We start from the raw sequence: 25,609 nt of genomic DNA on the forward strand, positions 1-25,609 counted from the left end.
AACTTGTTATACTAATTTACTTTTCATGGCCTCATTACAAGGTGGTAAAATGGTTGAGCAATACAAACTGACCATCATAAAGTGACAACAACTTGCCTGCCAAAGACTGTCCTGGCAAAAACCACAACATAATATATTGATCAGAAAAGAAGCCCTACTGCCATTGCTAAGCTGAACATGTCATATTATTGTGTATACCAGGAAATTGTACATTAAAATGTGTGTATGAAACAAGATAAAAATTAGATTAGAAAACTTAAAAGAAAATTTAGGGTCCAAATTATATTGTACAGTATATGCAAAACATTTAACTCGGCAGATTGTATTTATTATTAGGCCTACATATCACATGTAAATTCTATGCTATCATAAAAATTAATGCAAAATTTAGATGCTATCTAATTATATATATGAATAATTTTTACTTAACATTGAGTCACACCCACAGCCTTCTTGTTCTTAGTAACCTTAAACTACATCACAATATATAGTCTTAACTCTCTGCAGCCAATATTTTAAGAACCAAAATAAAAAAAATTAACATGAAAATGCATTTTATCTTTTGCCATTACTGAGACTTACACTGTATGAAATATTCAATCTGAATATAATCATACATTTAAATAATGCCAAGAAACTTGTATAGGCCAGCTGAAAGACCTCTTCATGACAGTTTCCTTAACTGTTTTCAGTGCATTGTTTTCCTGATTTAGTTAAGCTGTAACAAGATGACAGGCTGCAATAACAAAGAACTAATAGTTTTCATATAAAACCTGACATTATCACTAACAAGAAAAACAAAAATAAGTTTTCAAAATGTTTTATAGGCTAATGACTGTTCACTTGTCATTCAGTATTACAGTGCTAACAACACACAACCATCTTCTTAAATTGATTTACAAAACCAGAGTATTTTTCTGCATACTTCATTAGATTTATAATATTTACAATCCAGAAAATCTGAATGTTTGTCTTAAACTGTAGTAAACAATAATTGCAACAATACTGTACTTCAAATATTTTGGGCATGGTTAAGTAGGTTTTTGATTTATCAGTTGTATATAATGTGTGTTTATATATGTACATATGTGTGTGTGTGTGTGTGTACTCACCTAGTTGTGCTTGCAGGGTTTGAGCTCTGGCTCTTTGGTCCCGCCTCTCAACCGTGTGTACTCACTTAGTTGTGCTTGCGGAGGTTGAGCTCTGGCTCTTTGGTCCCGCCTCTCAATTGTCAATCAACTGGTATACAGATTCCTGAGCCTACTGGACCTGGATTCACAAAGCAGTTACGCAAGTACTTACGAACGTGTACATCTTTCCTCAATCTTTGACGGCTTTGGTTACATTTATTAGGCAGTTTACAAGCATGAAAACTTCCCAATCAACCATTGTTATTATTATAAACAGTCTCCTGGTGCTTCGGAGCTCATTAACTGTTTAATAATTGTAAACAAAGCCGTCAAAGATTGAGAAAAGATGTACAGGTTCGTAAGTGCTTGCGTAACTGCTTCATGAATCTGGCCTCTGGGCTCTATCATATCTACATTTGAAACTGTGTATGGAGTCAGCCTTCACCACATCACTGCCTAATGCATCCCATCTGTTAACTACTCTGACACTGAAAAAGTTCTTTCTAATGTCCCTGTAGCTCATTTGGGTACTCAGTTTCCACCTCTGTCCCCTTGTTTGTGTACCATCTGTGCTAAAGAGTTCATCTTTATCTACCCTCTCAATTCCTCTGAGAATTTTGTAGGTAATGATCATGTCTCCCTCTACTCTTCTATCTTCCAGTGTAGTGAGGTGCATTTCACGCAATCTGTCCTCGTAGCTCATGCCTCTTAGTTCTGGGACTAGTCTAGTGGCATTCCTCTGAACTTTTTCAAGTTTCGTCTTGTGCTTGACAAGGTACGGGCTCCATGCTGGGGCCACATGCTCCAGGATTGGTCTTACATATGTGGTATACAAGGTTCTTAATGATTCCTTGTACAGGTTCCTGAAGGCAGTTCTGATGTTAGCCAACTTTGCATATGCCGCAGATGTTTTTCTATTTGATGTGGGCTTCAGGGGACAGGTTTGGTGTGATATCAACTCCTAGATCTTTCTCTGTCCATTTCATGAAGGACTTTATCTCCCATTCTGTATCCTGTGTCTGGCCTGTTTCCACTGCCTAGTTTCATGAGCTTTCATTTACTCAGGTTGAACTTTAGTAGCCATTTGTTGGACCATTCATTCAGTCTGTCTAGGTCATCTTGTAGCCTCATACTATCTTCCTCTATCTTAATCCTCATAATTTTTGCATCATCAGCAAATAATGAGAGGAATGATTCTATACCCTCTGGTAGATCATTTACATATATCAGAAATGGTATAGTTCCAAGAACTGAACCCTGCTGGTCTCCACTGGTGATGCCTTGCCAGTCTAAGGCCTCACCCATCACAGTGACTGGCTGTCTTAGTTACTTAGTACTCCCTTAACCAATGGAGTACCTTCCCTTTCACTCCTGCCTGCATCTCCAGCCTTTGCACTAGTCTCTGGTGTGGTACTGTGTCAAAGGCTTTCTAGCAATCCAAAAATATGCAGTCTCTTGCCTGATTGTAGAATTCAGTGTGTGTGTGTGTGTGTGTAATTACCTAAGTGTAGTTACAGGATGAGAGCTACGCTCGTGGTATCCCGTCTTCCCAGCACTCTGTCATATAACGCTTTAAAACTAACGGTCTTGGCCTCCACCACCACCTCACCTAACTTGTCTACACCACTGTTTGCGAAAGTGAATTTTCTTATATTTCTTCGGCATCTGTGCTTAGTTTAAATCTATGACCTCTTGTTCTTGAAGATCCAGGTCTCAGGAATCCTTCCCTATCAATTTTATCAATTCCTGTTACTATTTTGTATGTAGTGATCATATCACCTCTTTTTCTTCTATCTTCTAGTTTTGGCATATTTAATGCCTCTAACCTCTGCTCGTAGCTCTTGTCCTTCAGTTCTGGGAGCCACTTAGTGGCATGTCTCTGCCCCTTTTCCAGTTTGTTGATGTGCTTCTTTAGATGTGGGCACCATACAACCGCTCTATATTCCAGCTTTGGTCTAACAAAAGTTGTGAACAATTTCTTTAGTATTTCTCTATCCATGTATTATGGTTCATGGTGTGTGTATGTGCGTGTGTGTGTGTGTGTGTAATTACCTAAGTGTAGTTACTTGATGAGAGCTACGTTCATGGTGTCCCGTCTTCCCAGTACTCTGTCGTATAATGCTTTGAAACTGCTGACGGTTTTGACCTCCACCACCTTCTCACTTAGCTTGTTCCAACCATCTACCACTCTTGTTTGCAGAGTGGTAGACAGTTGTGTGCATGCATAGCATGCATGTAGGCATGCATGCATTTATGCTGTACATACATGACCACGACATGGTAAAAGGATTGCAACTTGAGGTACTACTGCACCCATGAGGATTCCTTGAGGCTTCCACTAAAGCCAAACCAGGGTTTCCCACAATCCCCCCATGCACTCTTGACTATCATCTAGGAATGTTCTTCCTCTGATGCTCCTCTTTCAATACAGAGTAATCACACTAACGTGACTGCATCAATGAGAAAATCTGTAGGAGCCGTGATGAGGATTTGAACCTATGCCTGGGAACTCCGAGCACATAGAATCAAATCCTCATCACGACTCCTATGGATTTTCTCATTGATGCAGTCACATTAGTGTGATTACTGTTTATTGAAGCTGCTGTAACATTTTCAACTGTTAGGTTTTCATCAGTAGCTAGGTTAGACTACTGATGTTGACCTAACAGTTGAAAACATTATAACTTCCATCATATTTCAATGTGGTTTTCCATACACTTTGATCAGTGCTTCATGATCATTGTTGCGCATACCTACATATGTATACTTATTTTGACAAACATGATGAATTAATATCAAATGTGCTGGAAAGCAAAATTTGGTTAACCAGTTCCTAAATAACAGCAATTGTCTTAACAATCAATGCTTTGTGAGGAAGCATTAGCTGAACCTCGGTCAATGAGCTTCAGATATCACTGAAATATTTTATTACAACACAACAGACACCATTTCTTAAAGGATGAAGGCAAGCAATCAAGGTTTCCATATCCCTTGAATGACCGTTATCAGGCTTTAAAGCTCGACGAGGTGTTGATAGTGCTCGACGTTCTCCAGCTGCGGGGCGAAGAGCTTGAAGGCGTTGAGGAGGGGAGATCCCAGCTCATGCGGCTCATACTGGAGTCTCCTGATCTGTTTCCTCAATGCGTCCGAGTCTCCACGGAGGAGTGTCATTAACTGTAAGTACAAAAAATTGCAGAACATATACTGTCATTAAGGATACAGTATTGAAATTGCATGGAATAAAAATCCTTCATAAACTGTTAAGAATGACAGAATTGTTGTTTAGTTGTTAGAAGATAAATAGCAGGTATTATCCAAATGTGAAGAAATAGGTTCTCTATGGTATTAGTGATGATGAAGGAATGATTATGGTTTTGCTTATGGAAGGTACTAGAGAACAGGTCATATCAATGACTTACTTTAAATAAGATGTAAAGTAGCTTGTGTGATAAAGATAGAGCTATCATTTGATATTGCAATGATGGACATGACTGGCAAGTGTTTTATTCTATAATGTGGAAATAGGCAGAGATGTTTTTCTATATAAGTACTGTGCTTGTGTTGGCTCTTAAGCTGAAACCAGGAGGATGGCTGTTTGTAAACACATTGAACTTCAGTTTGCCATGGTTCTTGCAGAGTAAAAGCAAAGATGTGATTTATAGATTCAATTTAGTAATCTTACTGTTAGGTAATATCCTCCAAAATGATTACGCTTCATAAATATTCGGATTCATTTTCATGTAAATGTAGTACAGTACTACCATACTGCATATTATTTGTAAACATTTTTCTACTTTTTTTTTATATATCTAATTTTCTTACCGGGACCTTTCAATTTTTGCTTTATTTTTAATTCTATTGTGTGGAATATAGGAAACTGCAGAAGGCCTTTCAGTCAGTGTGAGGGAGCCCCTATTTACGTCAAACACTCCCGCTAGTGTACTAATCCAACTAATGCTTAAAAAACTTTGCTTTCATGATGTTACTTTGTTCCACTGATTGCCAACCTCACATTTCTGAACCTGTGTTTCCCTAGTTATCTTCTAAATCCAAATTTCTAAAAGAACAAGAAGCAGTTTATTTTTCTAATTCATGCTGATATTTTTAGAACCCTATTTAAATCCTCCTTGTTAAATTTTTTCATATATTTACACACTTCAGTCATGTCTCTACTTCATGCATTTCTAAATAATGTAAATTAAGTTTTCTTAGTCTCTTCATCAGGGTAATGACTGATTAATGAAGTCATCATTTTCTGTATACTCTCGGGTGTTTACATCCTTTCTATATAGCTTAAATATTGATTTAAGCACGATGGCTTAAAACTGTCTTGCATAATAAGTGAGATTTCACAGCATCAAGGTAAAGCTAACATTAGAAGTTTGTTACTAATCCTTTTAGATATGAATGCTTGTATTCTATTGGCATTATTTAAATAGTTATGCATTTTGTCCTTGGTTTTAGATCCCTACCAACCATGACTTACATTCAGTTTGATACAGAAATGTTGAAGTTCTCAATACACCATTTTAAAATCAAATTTCATAACATTTGCAAATGCATATACAGTAATGTAAGTGTAATTTTTAAAATATGCTGTTTTATCTGAAAAGAAAAAAAAATACTTGTTTAATCTATTACCAAACTTTACCAAATTGTTTCACATAAAAATTCTCTCTATTGCCAAGCACTGAAAGTCAAGTTGATTTAAAAGTACTATAGAGCACCGTACTGAACATTAAAAAGCTACATTATTTAATGAATCATATAATGTAGTACTGTCCTGCATTCTATCATGAAAGATAGTAATGATATGACAATGAATTACAGCATGAAATAAAAACAGCTACATTATTGGTGGATGGAGAAATTAGCCACAGTTTTGTATATGGAGGAATCAAAAACAAAAATTGAATGATCATAATTTTATGATTGATTCTATGCCTGCACTCTAGTAATAAGACAGCCTAATTATTAATTAGCATAATGCAATTTATAAGAAATAAGCAATTAGCCATGCTCACGTTTTAAATGAAGAACTGTGTAGTGTAGCAACTGGGTAAATAGCCCATATAGCAGAAAAAATGTTAGCTTGGGTTGGCAGGGGTGTGGTGAAGTGAGAAGAACAGTTAGGTGAATATACAATTAGAATTGTCCTTACTTTACATTTAAAAGATGCTGCTGCTCCTGCAAGAGATTCATGTTATTGAAATTGTGTAAAGAACTGCAATATTTGTGGAAACCTTTTTTGTCCTTGGTAAGATAGACTCAATACTGTGAGCCCTCTAACAATGTGGATTAAAATCCTAAATGAGAACTGAATTATTTCTACCTGTACTCAAGTTATTATACATCATTAAATGTGATCATGAACTTTCATAGTTTAGTGATGGTTTTTATATGTACTTATGTACACAAATGCAATGAATGTGGTGTGTGTCATTCTTTAATGAAGATGTATGAAATTAATTATATTTTAATTTTACAAAACAGTTTAACTAAAAAAACATAACCACACAATATAAACAAATTAAAGAAACCAATACAAAATTTAGCAACTTAACAACCAGAACAACATCAACTACTTGTCTATGATCTAATGTAGCTGAAAATAATGCTAAATATCATTACAAACTACCTTACCAACACCTGTGCTGTTTATGTACTTCGTAAGTAGACAAATATTTACATTTTCACAAATGACCATTACCATGTATTAATGTCTGTGTATTTTTAAAACTGTGTACGATTTTATATTTTTTTGTTCCTGAGTAGAGTATTAAGTGCTCTATTTCTTGACTGCTTATGCCTCCAAAGTATAAAAAATGGCTATTATTTCCCTCACTTTTCTTCGACCTTTGCCTCAGACAACCGAGGAAGACATAATAAAGGTACCTGAAGGCTGCCAACTTATGAAACAATGTGTCACAGCTCTTGATAATGAGTCGGCAGCCTTCAGGATGTTTTTCCTAAGCTGTCTTAGGCAAATGTCAAAGTAAAGTTTGAGAGGAATAACACACATTTTGTATACTTTGGAACCATAAGTAATAAAAAAATAACACTTACTAGACAGGGTCAAAAATTGTGTTAAGTGTGTAATCAGTGTCACATATGCTTTCAAAAATATTTTGTAGCAATACTAGCTAAACTTACCTGGAAAACTGAGTCATAACAATTGTCAAGTGTTCTGCTTTAGGGCCACTTGTGACTTGAAACTGTTTGTTGTGTTCTACTGTAGGCTCGCTGAAAACTATTTGGGGTGTTCTACTGTAGGCTCGCTGAAAACTATTTGGGGTGTTCTACTGTAGGCTCGCTGAAAACTTTGGGGTGTTCTACTGTAGGCTCGCTGAAAACTGTGGTGTTCTACTGTAAGCTCGCTGAAAACTGTGGTGTTCTACTGTAGAGAAGCTTAAGTTGATGCTCTTTTCATGTCACAGATCGTTATTTTTAGCTAATAACCATTTATAACGTGAACGTGCTCTAGCATTTGATTTCATCACTAATTTTTAGCATTGTAGGGTTTGTGGTGTAAGATTATGTAAGATTAGATGTGAATTAAAACAAAATTTCCCTTAATCTTTTGTATACTGTATATAGTACCATAATCTATAATGTTAATACTCTAGATGTTGCCATAGGTAGTTACAATAGACTATAGGCATATTCTGATCAAGTCTCTAGATATATGGCCCCTCTGAGCGAGTCTGCAAGTCTGGGAGTTTTTGTGTGCGAGTCTCCTGACACGGGGCTGCTCTAGCACGAGCTTGTACATTTAATGATCATCTGAGATTCTCCATGCTCCTTTCAGGAGTCTTACTGTCTGGGATTATTTAGTCAGAGTCACTAAGATAACTTGCATTTGTCTTTTTAAATTAAACTGAGTTTTCTGTTGAACCTAAATATTTTGTAATGATCAGCATAACTTTAAAATGTTTAATATAAAATTATTCAAGCTGATGTAACTGACAATATATAAGACAAAATGTATTGCCTTGTTACTGCATTCATTTCATTTCAGCTCTCAGTACTGTAAGCATATATGGTACGGCTATATATTTTTATACACATTTTTTTCTATTCTCATGAAACACCTGAGCCTGGATGATCAAAGTGTGGTGATAATGGTCTGGTTAAATATCATAGCAGCAGTAGAAGTCTTGTACGATACATAATCGATGAGTGACAGCCGGTCCCAACATGATGTTGGCAAGAGAAAGAGTAGTAATGCATGTAAGAGAACCCACCTGGTGAGAGGAGCAAGAACCTGAGGGCTCTCCACTACGGCAGCTTCCAATTGATGCTCCAGCAGACTCTCCTCATCGTCGCCACCACCTACCACAGGTCATCAGAGTGCTGGGTCACACCTCACCACACTCCCACCTCACAACACCTCATGCACCACAATGACACAACCTCACCCATGCTGCACCTAACCTAGAGTCCATGTCAGCCCCCTTTTACCTCCACCTTCCAATTGTTTGCACAAGTTGGAATTTTAGCTCTGATGGGATTTTTCCTCTTATTAGAAAACCAAAAGGTACTATGGTGGCTGATGACATAGTAGTGAACCGAAACCTGCCATTTTATGAAGAATTTCACAATCAAGATCTTATGTTAAATTGACCATACAACTGTCGAAAATATTGAAGTATCTATCGAGACATTTTGTACATTAAAGTATGTTTCAAAAGAATGCCCAGGATAGTTGATGTGGAGGAGGCAACAGTTCCATATACAGCACACCATTCATAAGCAATCTTAAATAAGGAAGTTATGAAAGAAAGAGTTTGTATTGAGATGGTAGATTATATAACTATGACTAGATTTTTAAAACAAAGATAAGCAATGTGATTTTATTATATAAGTAACAGAATGCTGCAACAATGCAGATACTGTACTGTATTTCAGTTAATTTTCAAACATTTGATGAGGTTCAAAAGTTCTTAGCCAGAGAAGGAAACATGGTAGACATTTTGATAGAGCCAGATTAGATTGTGGCCAGTGAAAATGCACATTATTCTACATTGGTTCCTTAAATGTACTATAATGTATTTTTATATTTTAAATACAAATTGATATTTGCTGAAAATCATAAAATAAGAAACCAAGTTTATAAAATGATTCGTAATAAAGGAAGCCAAACCCGACTGCACAGCACTGTATATACATGTATATAGCAGGTGTAGGGGGACAATGAATCATCATGTATGATGGCCAAACCACAAATCAGAAACTGGAGAAACAATATTTCAGTCCATCCTGGACCATTATCAAGTTATGGTCACAACTTTATATTGGTTCATGATGGACCGAGATATTGTCATTTCTCCATTTTCTGACGTTTGGTTTGGTCATCAAAACTTCAGCCACATTATTGTTATCGATTGTCTGCAAAATCAAAATTTAGACTTTCATCCATGCAGAATAAGCCTTGACAAATGATCCTCTGGGTGTCCTGTTACTGGCAAGTGAGATCACAAAGAATGTGCAACACATGGCTCTTGCACACTTATTACAAGATTAACACATTAAAATTATCAGATAAGTCATAATTTGGGGATGAGAAAGACTTATGCATTTTGGGGCATCCTTTGATATGCTGACACGAAACAAGAATCAAAGCCGTATGAGTTTCAGTAACTAATGTAAAAAGACTGGGGCATGTTCAAGAAATGAGTTGATTATTATACAACACCTGGATTTACCAGTATAACTCAAAGTCCAGACAACAGTTGTTTGCTTCTGTTCACTCAGCAGTAATTGGGGGATCTGGTTGTAAATTGATTGACAGATTAAGTTCCAGGAAAAACTAGTGGGATAAGGTGTAAGATGACCTGTGAGAAGGAAAACATTAAGTCTGCCAACAAGATTCAAAAGTTGTTGTCTACTGTACTGACCTGTGTCTTAAAATCAAAAAACTATTATTCTATAATGATACATACACTGTAGAATGATACACAAGAGAAGTACATAGGTACAGTACTACAACCACTTGATTCATGGTGTGGAGTAGAGGGAATGTTGATGAACATAATTACAAGTCTTGCAACATTTGAAACCATGAGCAAGGTAGAAGCCTTTTGATCCCAAAGTGGCAATACTCCTTTGATACCAATTGGAGGTGGGGCTAAGAGCCTGTTGTTGAAGGGATGGGAACAATCAGGAGAAATTGCCAAGCCACCATGGCTATATAATACTTTGAATGTATAAGGATTTGGGATGGGATGGGGGTAAGGAATGGTGCCCAACCACTTTGACTGTCAGGGATTGAACGCTGACCTGCATGAAGTGAGACAGTCACTCGACCATCCAGCCCAAGGGGTTGGGAAAGCCTGTTGAGGGTGCAGGAGGAAAAAGTGAGCACATAGCTTCCAGTGGCAGAGGTCATTGTATCTCTGGCATGGTGATAAGAGAAATGGTAATTTTTAGTTCACCAACCTGAATGAGTTGAAGTAAGAGTGGAAGGAATGTGGGGGGTAGTTCTTCCATTATAGCACTATTGATTGGCATCAATGCACTGTTATTTTGCAATGTGTGTGTGTGAGAAACATTATACAACCTCATCAACATGTTCTGTGCGATTGATTCTGCATCCTTGATCAGCATTGTAACCCTATTGAATATGTATTTTATTACACATTTTTTTTTAATTCCCCCATTCAATCATCGCCCCTCCTCCCCCCCCCCTATACCAACTGGTCACCAGCCCATCTTCTGCTCTTAACCCCTTCATTCACCATATACACCACCATTCATCCATAACCCTTTCTACCCTCCTGTAGATCCTCTAATCCGCACACACACACATCCTCCAATCCAATAATCCAATCTTCCTGCTGGTCTGAGATTTCCATAATACTGTACTCCTGTTACATCATATCTTGCTCCAAGTACTAATTTATTACATTTTAAATGTTAACTTTGTTAAATTTAAATTCACCTCATTATTTATCGAGTCTTAATGGACTTTTATGAGTGGGGAGGTATAATGGGGGAAGGTTAGTTAAATGGGGGACCAGAGAAATGCATGTGTAATTAGTCATGCTAAAGAATGACAGGGTTGCAAAATGTTGCACTTACAATGCAGATCAATAATGTAGTAATATAAAACAATTATGCCATGTTACAGAACTAGCCCCACACTCATTCCATACACTCTATAATATATTCTCAGGAGTTGAAAAGGATTTACTCTGTAAACCCCAGTCCCCAACTTACGATGAAGTTGCTGTTCTAAGGTGTTCCCCCCCCCCACACACACACACAGACACACACCCTTGTACATTCTCTGGAACACCCACAGCTCCACTCCCACTTAAATTTAGAAGAGTAATGCTATTTGGGAGGGGGGGGGGGGGAAGGAAGAGACCAAATATGTTGTTCTGGAACAAAAGTGTTTACTTTGCTCAGGTCCAATCTTTATGCTCTGTCAACATTCCCTTTACTGTATGGTGTGTATTGACAGAGTCCTACAAAGAAAAAGAAGCACAGCACCATTATACACGCTTCACTGACTGTGTGCATTACTGAAATGTAGTTGGGGTGATTAATGAGGTGAAGCACTTTGTTGACAATATAAAAATAGATTAAAGAAAAGCTGCCTAAATGGCACTCAAACCATCCCCAAAAACTTATACAAAAAGTTAAATATGAATACCATGTGAAAAATAACCATATTAGCATTGTTCCTCTCTGTATTAGGCTTCGAACTTTCTCAACCCATCACTTAAGATAAAGTACAGTAGTGACCTTTATGATTTGAAATATAAATTTGGGTGATGAGTTTGGAGAGATGGATGTGAATTTAATATATTAATTTGCATTTTTAGCATTATAAATGAGGTTAAGATTTATAGTGCAGTGTAAGTTACATCATTTTCTGTAATCATCATTCTTAAATACAAAGCTATAATTGTTACTTAACCCATTTTTTATGATACCTGTTGACCAGACCACACACTAGAAGGTGGATGGACGACGACGTTTCGGTCCATCCTGGACCATTCTCAAGTCGATTGTGATGAGGGAAGGAGATGAAGGCAATAAATAGGCAAGAGAGAGGTGAGGAGCAAGGCAAAAGGTATGAAAGGTAAGGTGTAGTAGAGGGAATAGTAGTAGGAATAAGAACTGCAGAAGGCCCATTGACCCATACGAGGCAGCTCCTATTTGATGGTCCAGGACGGACCGAAACGTCCCTTCACCTTCTAGTGTGTGGTCTGGTCAACATACTTCAGCCACGTTATTGTGACTCATCGTCTGCAACTGATACCTGTATGTAAGAGCAGTTAAAATGCTATCATACCACAGCAATACGATACAAGGTAATGTGTCGCATGTATTGCAGACTTGAGATACAAATGTGAGAGGGGGGGGAGGAGAGTGGGAGTGGGAGAAATTACATGAGGAGGGAACTAAAGGAGGAAGTGTGTGATGAGGAGAAGGTTGTGAGGAAGAGGCACTGGCATGAGCGAGGCATGGAGAACCACACCCATGCTTCAGAGCACATTAGAGGGAAGACAACATTAGAGACTGAAATATGCCTAAACAATAATAAATGGTTAGGACTATATTAGCCAAACAGATCAAGATAACATGATTAGTGCAGCTGAAAATGTACGGTGAGGAAGCAGAGAGCATCAGGTGAGAAAACAGCAAATAATTGATGTGCAGAAGCTTGTGAGGTGGAGGCTGGCATGAACTCCAAGTAGAAAGGCTGGTCTAGTTGTCAAGCTCAGTGCTGCAATATTGCCAACTTAATGGAATTGTACATACTTATATGAACTGGTTATCATGTACTACACGGAAACAAATTAATATGAAGCTTTACACTTTGAAACTGATTAATAACCAAGGAACAATACAAACACAAATTCAACCCCAAAATAAAAATGGCATTGATAAACACACATCAAAATAATTATGGAATGTGCAGTATGTGATATGAAGACAAGTGCATGATAATCTGGTTAATTTTGACAATGAAATAAGAGAAGCAGAATTAGGCATACTCGGATGAGAAGACTACTAGATCCGCAATGTGTTTATGTCCCTAAACCATCACACAGTGTGTGTAATGTGCACTGTGTTGGCTACCCTGAGTATTGGTCAGGAGCATTGTGCTTACTATCTTGAGCATTGTATATGAGCACTTTCTGCTAGCTATCCAGAGTATTGGTCAGGAGCACTTCTGGCTTTCCTGAGCATTGTACATGAGCACTGTGTTAGCTACCCTGAGTATTGGTCAGGAGGACTGTGCTGGCTATCCAGAAATTTTTTATGCCAACAACAGTGGCGACAACTCTTCCTAATTCTACACTGAATGTATTAAAGTGAGGCAATAATGCTAGTGCTATCATTATAAATTGGCATCTCTACTAAAAGGAGTATAATGAGTCTAATGTGTCAATAACTAAATTATATTAAAAAGGGCATGTTAGTTCATCGTCCTCTACAATGCTGATGGTGCATACTCTGAGGAAAAGTGCTAAGTGTTAAGGAAATCCCACTGACAACACAGACACGAGGAACCTGCCATTACTGACGAGTAAAATGCATGCACCAGGGAGCCTGCCTTTACTGACCAGTAAAAATGTTGCTCTCAGTTTAGTTCACAAAGTACCAACACTCAGAGTATTGCCAACTCTTGCACTGAGAAAAAATTAATAGATTTCCTCACAAAAACAAAAAGCAGGTGTTCCCTATCACGCACCCATCAGCACAATATATTACTATTTTCCATGAGCGAATATTTAATTTTAGGTGACACATGCTTGTTCTCTCATCATTCTTTAGTGTTGAGATGTGGTCCATTAGAGTGAAAGGTGAGGTAGTATGTCGTGAGGAACATGAGCTTCCCACAACATACCCTGTGTATGTTAACAACATGAGTAATTTTTAATCTTGAGTGCAGAGGAAGCACGAGTCAACTGTGGCAACAGTTGGCTGTTGTGTGAATATCAGTGAACTGGAGTGAGATTATCTGTAAACTTTGTTGACTGTCAACTAGAGTGTGAATATCAACTAGAGTAAGAATATCAGTCAACTGGGATGAGAATATCTGTCAACTATGATGAGAATATCAGTGAACTGTAGTAAGAATATCAGGCAACTGGGATGAGAATATATAACGGTTGAGAATATCTGTCAACTGAAGAAAGAATGTGAATCAACTGCGGTAAAGAAATTATTACACGGAAGGGAACATAAAATTATTGGGGTATATTTGAGAATATATATACCGTACCTTAATTGATATTAGTGAAAGGTTGTGAGAATATGAATACAATATACGTTAGTGAGAACATGAGTGTACCTCGGTGAGAACATGGGTGTACCTCGGTGAGAACATGGGTGTACCTCGGTGAGAACATGTGTGTACCTCGGTGAGAACATGGGTGTACCTCGGTGAGAACATGAGTGTACCTCGGTGAGAACATGAGTGTACCTCGGTGAGAACATGAGTGTACCTCGGTGAGAACATGAGTGTACCTCGATGAGAACATGAGTGTACCTCGGTGAGAACATGAGTGTACCCTACCCTGCAACTGTCGGTTGATAATGGCTGTTATGCTCCCCGACTCCTCCCCTTTCTTGACCACCAGGAGCGGCTTGCTCTCGCTGTCATCTGAGAGGTTGGCAACACAGTGACCATTGCCCATGCCTGACAGACTCTCGTTGACCTGGGGACCGACAAGGTGAGGTCAGGTCACGGTTCTTAAAACCTCTTGTAAGGCAAGTTTTGTGGGGAGGGGAGGGAGACTGCACGACAATATGCGATGGATCTTTCTTTCTTTTTAATTTCTGAAGCAATTTCAATTAATCAAAACTGAATTAGCGATAAGAATAACATTATATCCAAAATTACGATAGGTATTTCATCCCAATGACTAAAGACATAATTATTATTTACATAAGAATTAGCTATAGTTACTTTTTCAAGACCAATAACAATTAAATTTAGTGACTAGAGTATTTAGCTAACTGGCTAAATCATGGCTGTGTTGAATGATGAATCACTGCATGATTCATTTACTCAAAAGGGCACTACACATCCAAAACATAAAACTGCAATCAACTTAACATTCCAGTAACCAAAAAGAGTGTAAATAAGGTGGTGAGAGAAGACAAGGGTGAGAGTAGAGGGCCTAGAGCAGAGGAGAGGGAGCGGAGAGAGGCGTCGGCTGTCCCACTGTCCCACAACAGGCTCCGTAGCTCCCTCCAACTAGTCAGTCCCTGCATAATACACACACACACACACACACACACATACACTAGCCAATTACAAGTAACAAATGCAATAGTTTTAAGGTGTTGCAAAGGAAGAGCTCTCGTGAGTCCAGCACAGGTAAAGTTCAGATTCTGTTGGTCAGTCCTGTTTGTTTTAATCTAAGTACTGTATTTTCTATCATTATATCACCTGCCACAATGCCTAATTTTGTATACTATATACTACATACATTGTATATATTAAACAAATTATGAAAATTAAAATATTTAACCGAGGACTGAAGTTTATTGTGCTTTTCCCGCGAGAACACAAGTGCTTGATGGATGCATTCTGAGCTTAGAGACTGTGCAATACTGTGTCATCTAATAATGGACTGTGCAATACTGTGTCATCCAATAATGGACTGTATGGCAAAGGCAGTGTTGCACAATCCATTCCTGTGCAATATTGCCAGTTTTACACAGTACTGTACTGTGCAACACTATCACTATCTGTACTGTGTGACACTGCCTACCAGTGTCACACAGTAATGTATAATAACTGCTGAAATACAGTCTTTGGGACAAGGTACTACCTCAAGATACTGACTGACCTTAAACAATGATAGAGATTAAAAAAATTAAAAAAATTGGCAGGTTATATGCACAATTAAAACATCTCAAGAATTTAACCTTTCTTCCTTCTGTTACTACAGTATAGTGTAGCATGCACGAACTCCCTGAAGGATAGAGACACAATACAAAGGCGAGTCAAGGTAGAAAGTACAGCTCAAATTTATACAGTATTCAGTAAGGGTAAGCCAGAGTTGCCAATCAGCAAGACAATGTTATCATTATTAACTGTTGATAGTGAGGTATTACCCAAGCAGAAATGTAATATGACACAATGAACATTACAGTACTGTCTTGGTAGAAATAATCACTGTCTCCGCAGAGACTGTCACTCTTAATAGTAAGTCTGGAAAATATATCATAATATCACACAAACTATTTTTCATGCTGGAGTTGGGTGCAGAGGCGAGGTGTATGAGTCTGTTGAGTCACTCGGCACCAGGTTTCCCCCAGTACACAATCCCTCAATCATTTGGATAATTTATACATTTACAAGGAAATCACAATAATGTGATCTATCAATGAGAAAGTCAATTGGAGAAATGCAGGGATTCGAACCAAATTCTTTCTAATTTATACATTGTGATAGACATACTTATACACACCTGCAAGAAAACTATGACTAATCTTCCAGCTAAAAGAAATTGAACGTCTCAATCAATAAGTGAAATATTTAGCATTAACTGCCACAAAGCAACCAGAAGTGGAGTCTGAACCATGTATTATGTTTACTATAACATGGTTTACTTGGTACATTAACTGTTTCTTTTTTCCTTTCTTAAGACTTCTACAAGTTTGTCTTCATTCACATCCTGATCTACAAGTAAGGACCTGTTTATACATCTATGGTAAAAATAACTATAATAGTTAATAACTACAAATGATAACCAATGTAGAGCATAACTACCAGTGACTTCAATGACAACATACACGAGGCTCATCTCAATGATCGACTGATTCAGCTGAGTTTTGGCCTCAGCATAGCAACAAGTTGATTAAATCATGTTAACTGCTTTTAAAGGCTGTTAGTCTCCTCCAAAACGAACAGGCATTCTTACAGAATTACAAAGCCAGCAACATACTAGAGGGAAACAGTAAGGACAACATTATGACATGTATGACCCCCTCTCGGGATGGGAACATGGATTACACTTACACTACGGCCAAGGTAGTGTAAGTGTTTTTGGATGTATTTAGGGAGAGTGTTTTGTCAGGAGTGTCCAGTATGAGTGCATACTGCAGGAAGGGTGAAATGTGTATAGTGTGGATGTTGTGAGATGTGTATAGTGTGGATGTTGTGAGATGTGTATAGTGGATGTTGTGGGATGTGAGCAACATGATCACTAGAGTCAGGTGTGTGTGTGTGTGTACCAGTAGTCGACCTACTGGAAGGTCCTGCTGGGGTGCAGGAGAGCTGTCAGCTGCTTATCACACCAGGGAGAAAACACTTTTGTCATTTAGTAACTGGTTAAAAATGACAAACTTGAAAAGTTTACGCAATGAAACACTACTGCCTAAGTTAATATGGCTTGCTGAGGTAATGTGAAATGTGCTACCTTGCTTAGAAGCAAGCATGCAAGTCTGACCAGGGCAAATACCAAGAGGAGAGTCTAACAAAATATAACTGTTAAATATAATAATTGTATTCTTGTTACAGATAATGCTAGCTTGCTTGTGACTTAAAATGAATGGGATGGGTAAGTGGTAAGAAGGGGGGGGGAGGAATATCATCTTTAAAACCACTGAATTTATTCAAATTTGCATGAACTGGATATGCTCATGTTCTTAATGGCTATATATATCAAACATAATAAAACTATTTCAAAATTCTTAACAGTTCAGAGATCTGGAAGACAACATATTTGGTAATTATGTGAAGTCAAAATTGCTTGACATTTAATTTAAGGGTGGAAGTACTTTTTCCTTTACTTTTCACATGAAGTACTTTTTTTGTGACGTACATGTCTTTGTTCCTGTTTCAACTGTGGTGGGTATGATCTACAAGTAAACAAGAGCTCACAGCAATATCCATGTTCAGAAGTGGTCATATTGAACCATTTCTTTAGGGTGGGTACTCTCTTTTTGCCTTCCTCTTACTTTCAATAACTTTAAATTTGTTATATTATAAAAAGTGGGTAATATTTGTATTTCCGTTGATCAATGAAAATAATAGTCGTTTGTATATCATATTCACAGTATGAACTGGGTATTCCAATTAATGTCAGTATTGTTCTTCTATTTAAAGATTTATCATTACCTCTTACAGCTTAATTTGTTGGGTCTCTTGACACTTGGTATGCCTCTGACTGTTGGCTTACGCCATATAGGGTGAAGGTGTAGGTGACTGTTGGCTTACGCCATATAGGGTGAAGGTGTAGGTGACTGTTGTTGTAGGCAAGCACAGTACTGCAGCAGAGGCTTACGCCATACAGGGTGAAGGTGTAGGTGACTGTGGTTGTAGGCAAGCACAGTACTGCAGCAGAGGCGTGACTCGACCTGGCCATAGAGGCGGGAGACACTAGCACATGCTGGTGTCCTCTCCTCTCACACCAGCCCTCAAGACGTGAGTGTTAGAGCAAGACTCGGCTGTGGCTGGTGTTAGTCATATGTGGGCAAGAACAAGTTATGTGCACTTTCCTGGCTGCCTCCTCACACACCTTAATCCCTTCATCATTACTCGCCTTGGATACTCACATACTCAGATGACTTTAGTTACATATTTACACATTACTCTGCATTTGCTAATGAATAATCATCACTAGCAAGTCGTCATGTTTTGTGTGTATAGAGTAAGAGTTAGAACAAAGTTCACTAGTGGGAGGACAGGAAGACTGTTGGGGTGTTATGGGAGGAGGGTGGAGGGAGGCAGTCATGAAGGCACTACTGGAGGTCGGGGGGGCTACATGCCTCCAGCTCCACCTCGCTTGGTGTCTGCCCTCCTGCCTCTGGCAACTGTCAAGAGATAGTAATATATAAAATATATAAAATGATATATATGCTTTGTGCCTTAAACCCTTACTGGTGGCCAGGCTATGGCTGGCAGCTGTTGACTGTTGTCCACTCTACACCTATGGGGCTACCCTCCCACTACACCTACGGGACTACACTTCAGCACAATGACATAACTCCCAGAACAGCAAACTAATTTCTTACAAGACAATATGAAATCCTTTTACTAACAAATATAGTTTTGACTGACGAAAGTCAGGACTAGAAGGCGAGTAGAACACACCACCAGAGGTTGCTGCTCTTATACCTTAAATAACCCAACCGTAGACCTCACGAGGAGTGTCTGTACTAGGTATAGTGTTTTTATATATTGTGACAGTGTCAGACCACGAAGGTAGAACTGAAACAGGAATTTCCTTAAGTACTTCTGCATTCAATAATGCATCTTCAGAGGATCCTTTTGATGTATTATTAAATACGGAAGTACTTAAGGAAATTCCTGTTTCAATTCTTCCTTCGTGGTCTGACACTGTCACATTTTTCACCACGTGTTAATTTTCGCGATTTACACACTTATGTATTGTGTATATATTATAAGCTCCGTTATTCAAATGATGATTCTTCGTTGAATGAGAGAGAGAGAGAGAGAGAGAGAGAGAGAGAGAGAGAGAGAGAGAGAGAGAGAGAGAGAGAGAGATAGGTGGTGGTGATATAAGGAAACTGCTGGACTACCTACCAGAAGCTTGCTTAACCAGACCTCTCATCACCACTGGTTATCATGATGATGATAACCAGTAAGGATGGTTACCCCAAGCCTGAAGTCTTACTAAGGCTTGGGGTAGATAACTCTAACATCAAAGACAGACAGCAGATAGTAGATAGCATCAAAGATAACCCACCAAATGTGTCCACTCAGATATGTTTGTGTACCAAGAGAAAAAAATTATACAAAAAAGTTACAAATTATATATGATGTTTTCATAGTGGTAAATAATTTGTTTAGAGCCACGAGGCATGCACAACATGTATTAATTGGGGATGGCACTGAACCCAACACAGGTCATGTGTGGGTGGCACCACCACCACCTTTCATACCCATCCACCAAGTGGGCCTAACTGCAGGTGACACTACACACACTATATGTAAGCGTGGGTGGGTGTGTGGTGGCACACACCACGCCAAGACCACACACACCACACCAAGACCCATATACCTCCCCGAGACCACACACACCACGCCAAGACCACACACCTCACCAAGACCTCACACCAAGACTAGAGCTTCCTATGCTAATGGAATAATAAAACAAAGAAAAACATAATAGAAATGGCCAATTAATAATTTTGGAAATAAGCAGAGAGCAAGTTTAGGACAATTACTGCATTAGTATGTTTCCTATAGTTTGGTATTGCAATATACATTGATAAAGTTGGTTAAGGCAGATATTGAAAACATACGCGTGGTCAACAGTGTGCAACTCATCAGTGTCAAGGTCAACAGTGTGCAACTCATCAGTGTCAAGGTCAACAGTGTGCAACTCATCAGTGTCAAGGTCAACAGTGTGCAACTCATCAGTGTCAAGGTCAACAGTGCCGGAGTCAACGGTGATCGAAGTCCAAACTGCATGTTGTCAACATTGTCCAAAGTCAAAGAAGACTCTGACTTTGGACAGTATGAGAAATTTTCTATGTATGTACTGGTGGAAGTTCTCTGACTGGGGCTATAATAGACTAATAACACTTACACTCTTACCTTCACACACACACACACACACACACACACACACACACACACACACACACACACACACACACACACACACACACACACACACACACACACACACCTATTTCAATTCAAAAGGTGACACCCCTAGTGATAATACCTGCATCAGAGAAGCTCCAGGATATTTCACCTAGGTAACTACACACACACACGCTACAAGAAGTCTCGTCCTGGCGAAAGTCACTCCTCAGCGTAACAAAATCATGGTTGTAAACATTGGGTCGAGGGATACAACATGGAAGGCGGCCGGAACAATGTGTACGCCACCAAGAAGGTGGCATGAGAGGTGTGTGGAGCATCACAAGAAACAAGAGACGGGTGACCCAGAGGCGCCAAGGAGGACTGGCGGTGAAGGCAGGCAGTCGTCAAGCCAAAGACGATGGTTGAAGGAGGGTGAAGGGTATTTAACATGAATTAAAATGGGTTGGAAAATTATTACTTCATAAGGGGGTTAATTCTAAATAGGAAAGAGAAGGATTTGTATAGCAAACCAAGTGTGGACCACTGAGAAAAGAAAAAACAGAAAACTGCATACAGTACTCGTACATACAGGATATGTACACAGTATATATATACACACACAATGTATATACAGAAGTGGATATACAGTGTATATATACACACACACACGGTATACATATTATGAACATGATATACACACAGGATATAAACACAATACACACATTATATATATATATATATATATATATATATATATATATATATATATATATATATATATATATATATATATATATATATATATTTATATTTTAATGGGTGTATTAAAAATAACTAAGACTGGCAAGCCCTATAATCTTCCTAATCTTCTGCTAGAAAAATGTCAACTCATTCCATGTTGAGCAGCCACAAAGGCACATATGCAAAAATCTCCATGATGACTACATCGGGTCTGCCTGTGTCTATCATCTAGCGAGCTCTAATTTAACTCTAGAATTGTCTAGGAAAACTTAAAACAAGGCAGGCAATATTTTCCTCGGCAAGAGGCTGAAACCAAGTGAAGCTCGTCAGCCATGGTTGCTAAGCGCGTCAGCCATGGTTGCTAAGCGCGTCAGCCATGGTTGCTAAGCGCGTCAGCCATGGTTGCTAAGCGCGTCAGCCATGGTTGCTAAGCGCGTCAGCCATGGTTGCTAAGCGCGTCAGCCATGGTTGCTAAGCTCGTCAGCCATGGTTGCTAAGCGCGTCAGCCATGGTTGCTAAGCGCGTCAGCCATGGTTGCTAAGCGCGTCAGCCATGGTTGCTAAGCGCGTCAGCCATGGTTGCTAAGCGCGTCAGCCATGGTTGCTAAGCTCGTCAGCCATGGTTGCTAAGCGCGTCAGCCATGGTTGCTAAGCGCGTCAGCCATGGTTGCTAAGCGCGTCAGCCATGGTTGCTAAGCGCGTCAGCCATGGTTGCTAAGCTCATCATCCATGGTTGCTAAGCGCGTCATCCATGGTTGCTAAGCGCGTCAGCCATGGTTGCTAAGCGCGTCAGCCATGGTTGCTAAGCGCGTCAGCCATGGTTGCTAAGCGCGTCAGCCATGGCTGCTAAGCGCGTCATCCATGGTTGCTAAGCACGCCAGCCACCGTTGCTAGTCCACATGCGGCACAAGTTTGCCTCCAAAACATCCACTGGCCCCGCCGGCTAAATATCGTACCTCAAAATCCCATTCACGAACCAGCTAGTAATACTCAGACCCTAAGCAAAACCTTAAAAAAAAAGAGGACTAAGAGCATTTCATTTCCAGTGACATACGCATACAGCAGTCGACAGCAGTCCCAAGACACAAACAACAGGCAAGTCCAATCAGGAGGTTTTCACAGTGAGTACATGCACAAATTTGGGATGATGTCTTCAGGGACCACAGGCCCAAAAGCTTTACATTTGACTAGCAAGTTCGAACATACATATTATAATATATATATATATAGGATTCGGGACAGGATACCTGCATAGAGGAGCATCGCATGCAAGGCATTAATGCTAATATGAATGAGTACGATTCTTATCATTACAGTAGATTAAATAGGTTAGGAAATATTCAGATTAACTGCTCAGTTACAGCTGGGGGCTTTATGGCTTTCCATTCCCTCAACACTCATCAGTCCCTTGACGTCATTATAACTCATCATCTCATATTGTTACGCTCGCAACACTTATAATAAAAGATGGTATAAGTCATGGTTGCAGTACAGTCTGCCACTCATAGACTGCAGAAGTGTTACGATATATATAAAAATACAATCCCCCTCTTTGACAAGTTATACCAGTCTCCCCTCTTTAATGAGGCGTAATAATCTCCCTGTTTGACAAGGTAAACTATAACAGCCAGTTTTAAAAGGTATTATATATGAATATTGTGTCTGTTTTAGCCAAGGTTTTATATAAACTTTGTGTCATTACACCACAATACTCTCCTGCTGTGTCGCGAGGCGCTGGGGTCATGTCCTCTTATTCCAGCCTAAGTTTGCCTCCTCGCCATGCCCAGGGGCTGTGGGGGGGATATTGGTGCCCCTGAAGCTACATAAACACCCCCTATACCCTCCCCCCGAAGTAGCAAGGGGAGTTAGGGACAACAATAGTGAATTTGTTGGCTCCGTTAACCCATTTAAGCAAACAAAATGGGTATTACCAAAGTTACTCGCGTCGTTGTATTTGTTCTGTTAGTGACCACAACGTTAGATCAGTATACAGTATTGTATTTTGTCATATTTCCTCGCCAAGATCTTTCATGACTTGCGTATTACTTGTAATACCATTCAGTGTTAAAAGAATGTTTACAGTTAATATTCATTCAATACATTCATGCTGAATGTTCTACATTTTAACAGTAATTGCATGATCAAACATTTCTTCCAACATTCCATTTCACTTCCATAAGTGTTGTTATCACTCCTAACTATAAATAATTAACCCATTTACCCATCTATTCTTGATTAAATAAAATGATTACTCTTCAATTATTTTTATGATGATGAGCCAAGTGTGTGCCCAAACGGCTGCTTCTCGACATAGAAAATATATTTCTATGTAGAGAAGCAGCCGTTTGGGCACACACTTGGCTCATCTTCATCGCTTCGTGAATCGCGGACCGTGTTGAGAATGGAGTGAGGGTGAGACCACTTCCCGCGCTATTTATGCCACCCAGACTGTCCGCACCGCGCCTTGCGGAACGCGGTGCTCAATTGTCTCTTCCTTCCCCATCAGAAACTCCACCGCCTTTCGTCCTAAAGGCAGTGGCCATATATTGGAATATTTGCCAATTGTGTTGCGCGTGACGCTCTTCATATGCAGGTTCTCCAGGAGAGAATGGTCAAGGTATCCTAACCAGAAGTATTCCTACAGAACCGTCGCCTATAGCACATGATCCAGGGGGGACAATATTATCGCCTGTAGCCCGGAGAGACACCCAGCTCCACCAGGGGACTCACAAGGCTTCTCTCCGGCATAACATTTGCTCTTTTTAACACCAATAATCATAAAAAATATGGTTAAATTACAACATATCAAGCTTTTAGGCCACGTTCTGAGGAGTGTTGAGGGAGGGAAGGGTGTGTCACTGAGGGTGTCTGAGAGTATCTCCCGACAACACGGGCATGACATAAGGTGATTTACCAAGGAGTGAGGCATGAGGAGCATCATGAGGGGTGAGGCCACACTGGCACAAGACAAGGGCGGTGAGGCCACAACACCCACCCACCACCACCACCTCCTGCCTCACCCCGCCGCCCTCCAACACACACAAACAATCCCACTACTAAACCAATAGTCTTCAAACTTGATTTTAATTTTGGCAAGATTCCACTTTAAATAATTCTCAATATAAAGGTCTTGACGAATGTATGTTGAATGGCGGTGTGGCTACATATATATATATATATATATATATATATATATATATATATATATATATATATATATATATATATATATATATATATACAATACAGAGCGAGCTGGGTAGTGTGTATAGCCTGCGTGGTGAAGGGGGTAGGCCAGGAAGGTCTCCTGCGCCAAGGACCTCTCACACTGGCCGCACAAGCATTACCTTCTTAGGAATGAGTCTCGAGTCAATCATGAGTGTTACTAAGGTGGGTGTCCAGACTACCCTGCTCGCTCAGCATTCCCCCTCGCCCCAGTGACTGGCTACACACGGCAACAGAGAGAGAGAGAGAGGTTAAGAGGAAGAGAGAGAGAGAGACGGGCAGCAGTGCAATAAGATGCTGACTTACTCTTCTAAACTCTGCAATCTGCGGGTATTGGTAAAGAACTGTGGTGAGTCCACCCATCGCCGTAGCCTCACATGGCAGCTTTATTATGTCTCTTCTATACTTGCCTTTATTGTGCTTTATGCCTTTACTTTACTCATTATATATTTCTCACTCTTTTTAACATGGAATCAATTTTAAAAGAAGCTGTACTTATTTATCTTATTACATCAGAGTATAGAAGAGACCAGATTAAACAAAGGAATTAACTCATAAAATAAAAAATCTTAAAGATCCTAGAGTGAACGTATGATTGAATTATTAGTAAAAATTAGTGAATTAATACATGATTAATGCCAAATAATGCTAAAGATTCTTTCTACTAAAAGCACTAAAATCCTGCCCAGACCAAGTAGTTGATGTTTAAAAAACACACCAAACCTAAGATTATAAAAATTATTAAAAAAATAGACTTTTGTTGGGGAATAAAAAGTAATGAAGGCGTTGATGAGATGATGATGATGATGATGATGATGATGATGATAATGATGATAATGAGTGGGTAGGGGAGAGTGATGAAGGCAGGGAGTGCCATCTCATTCACACCAATTGAACACAATTGTCTTACTAGCATCACAAGTGCCACAAGGTTTGGGTTGAGTGATCACACACACACACACATATGACCGTAGCCATAG

The 25,609-nt window shown here is 39.2% G+C and overlaps 1 protein-coding gene across 7 annotated transcripts in view; it reads right to left on the reverse strand.

Moving 5' to 3' along the window:
• LOC123759992 (popeye domain-containing protein 3) overlaps positions 1-25,609 on the reverse strand; it is a 143,931-nt gene continuing 118,322 nt past the window's right edge. For 2 of the 7 annotated variants that reach the window (XM_045745294.2, XM_045745293.2), the window contains exons 6-9: positions 18,876-18,920; positions 14,668-14,809; positions 8,375-8,462; positions 4,169-4,304 (exon numbers count right to left, since the gene is read on the reverse strand). In XM_045745294.2, coding sequence (XP_045601250.1) covers positions 4,301-4,304; positions 8,375-8,462; positions 14,668-14,809; positions 18,876-18,920 — 279 coding nt within the window. In that variant the 3' untranslated portion in view covers positions 4,169-4,300. Of the gene's footprint in view, positions 4,305-8,374; positions 8,463-14,667; positions 14,810-18,875; positions 18,921-24,935; positions 24,954-25,609 lie in introns of all 7 variants that reach the window. The other 5 variants (XM_045745295.2, XM_045745296.2, XM_045745297.2 and 2 more) reach the window with 5 other exon arrangements.

Source organism: Procambarus clarkii, chromosome 16, assembly GCF_040958095.1.
Source record: "Procambarus clarkii isolate CNS0578487 chromosome 16, FALCON_Pclarkii_2.0, whole genome shotgun sequence".
Classification (NCBI taxonomy): Eukaryota; Metazoa; Arthropoda; class Malacostraca; order Decapoda; family Cambaridae; genus Procambarus; species Procambarus clarkii.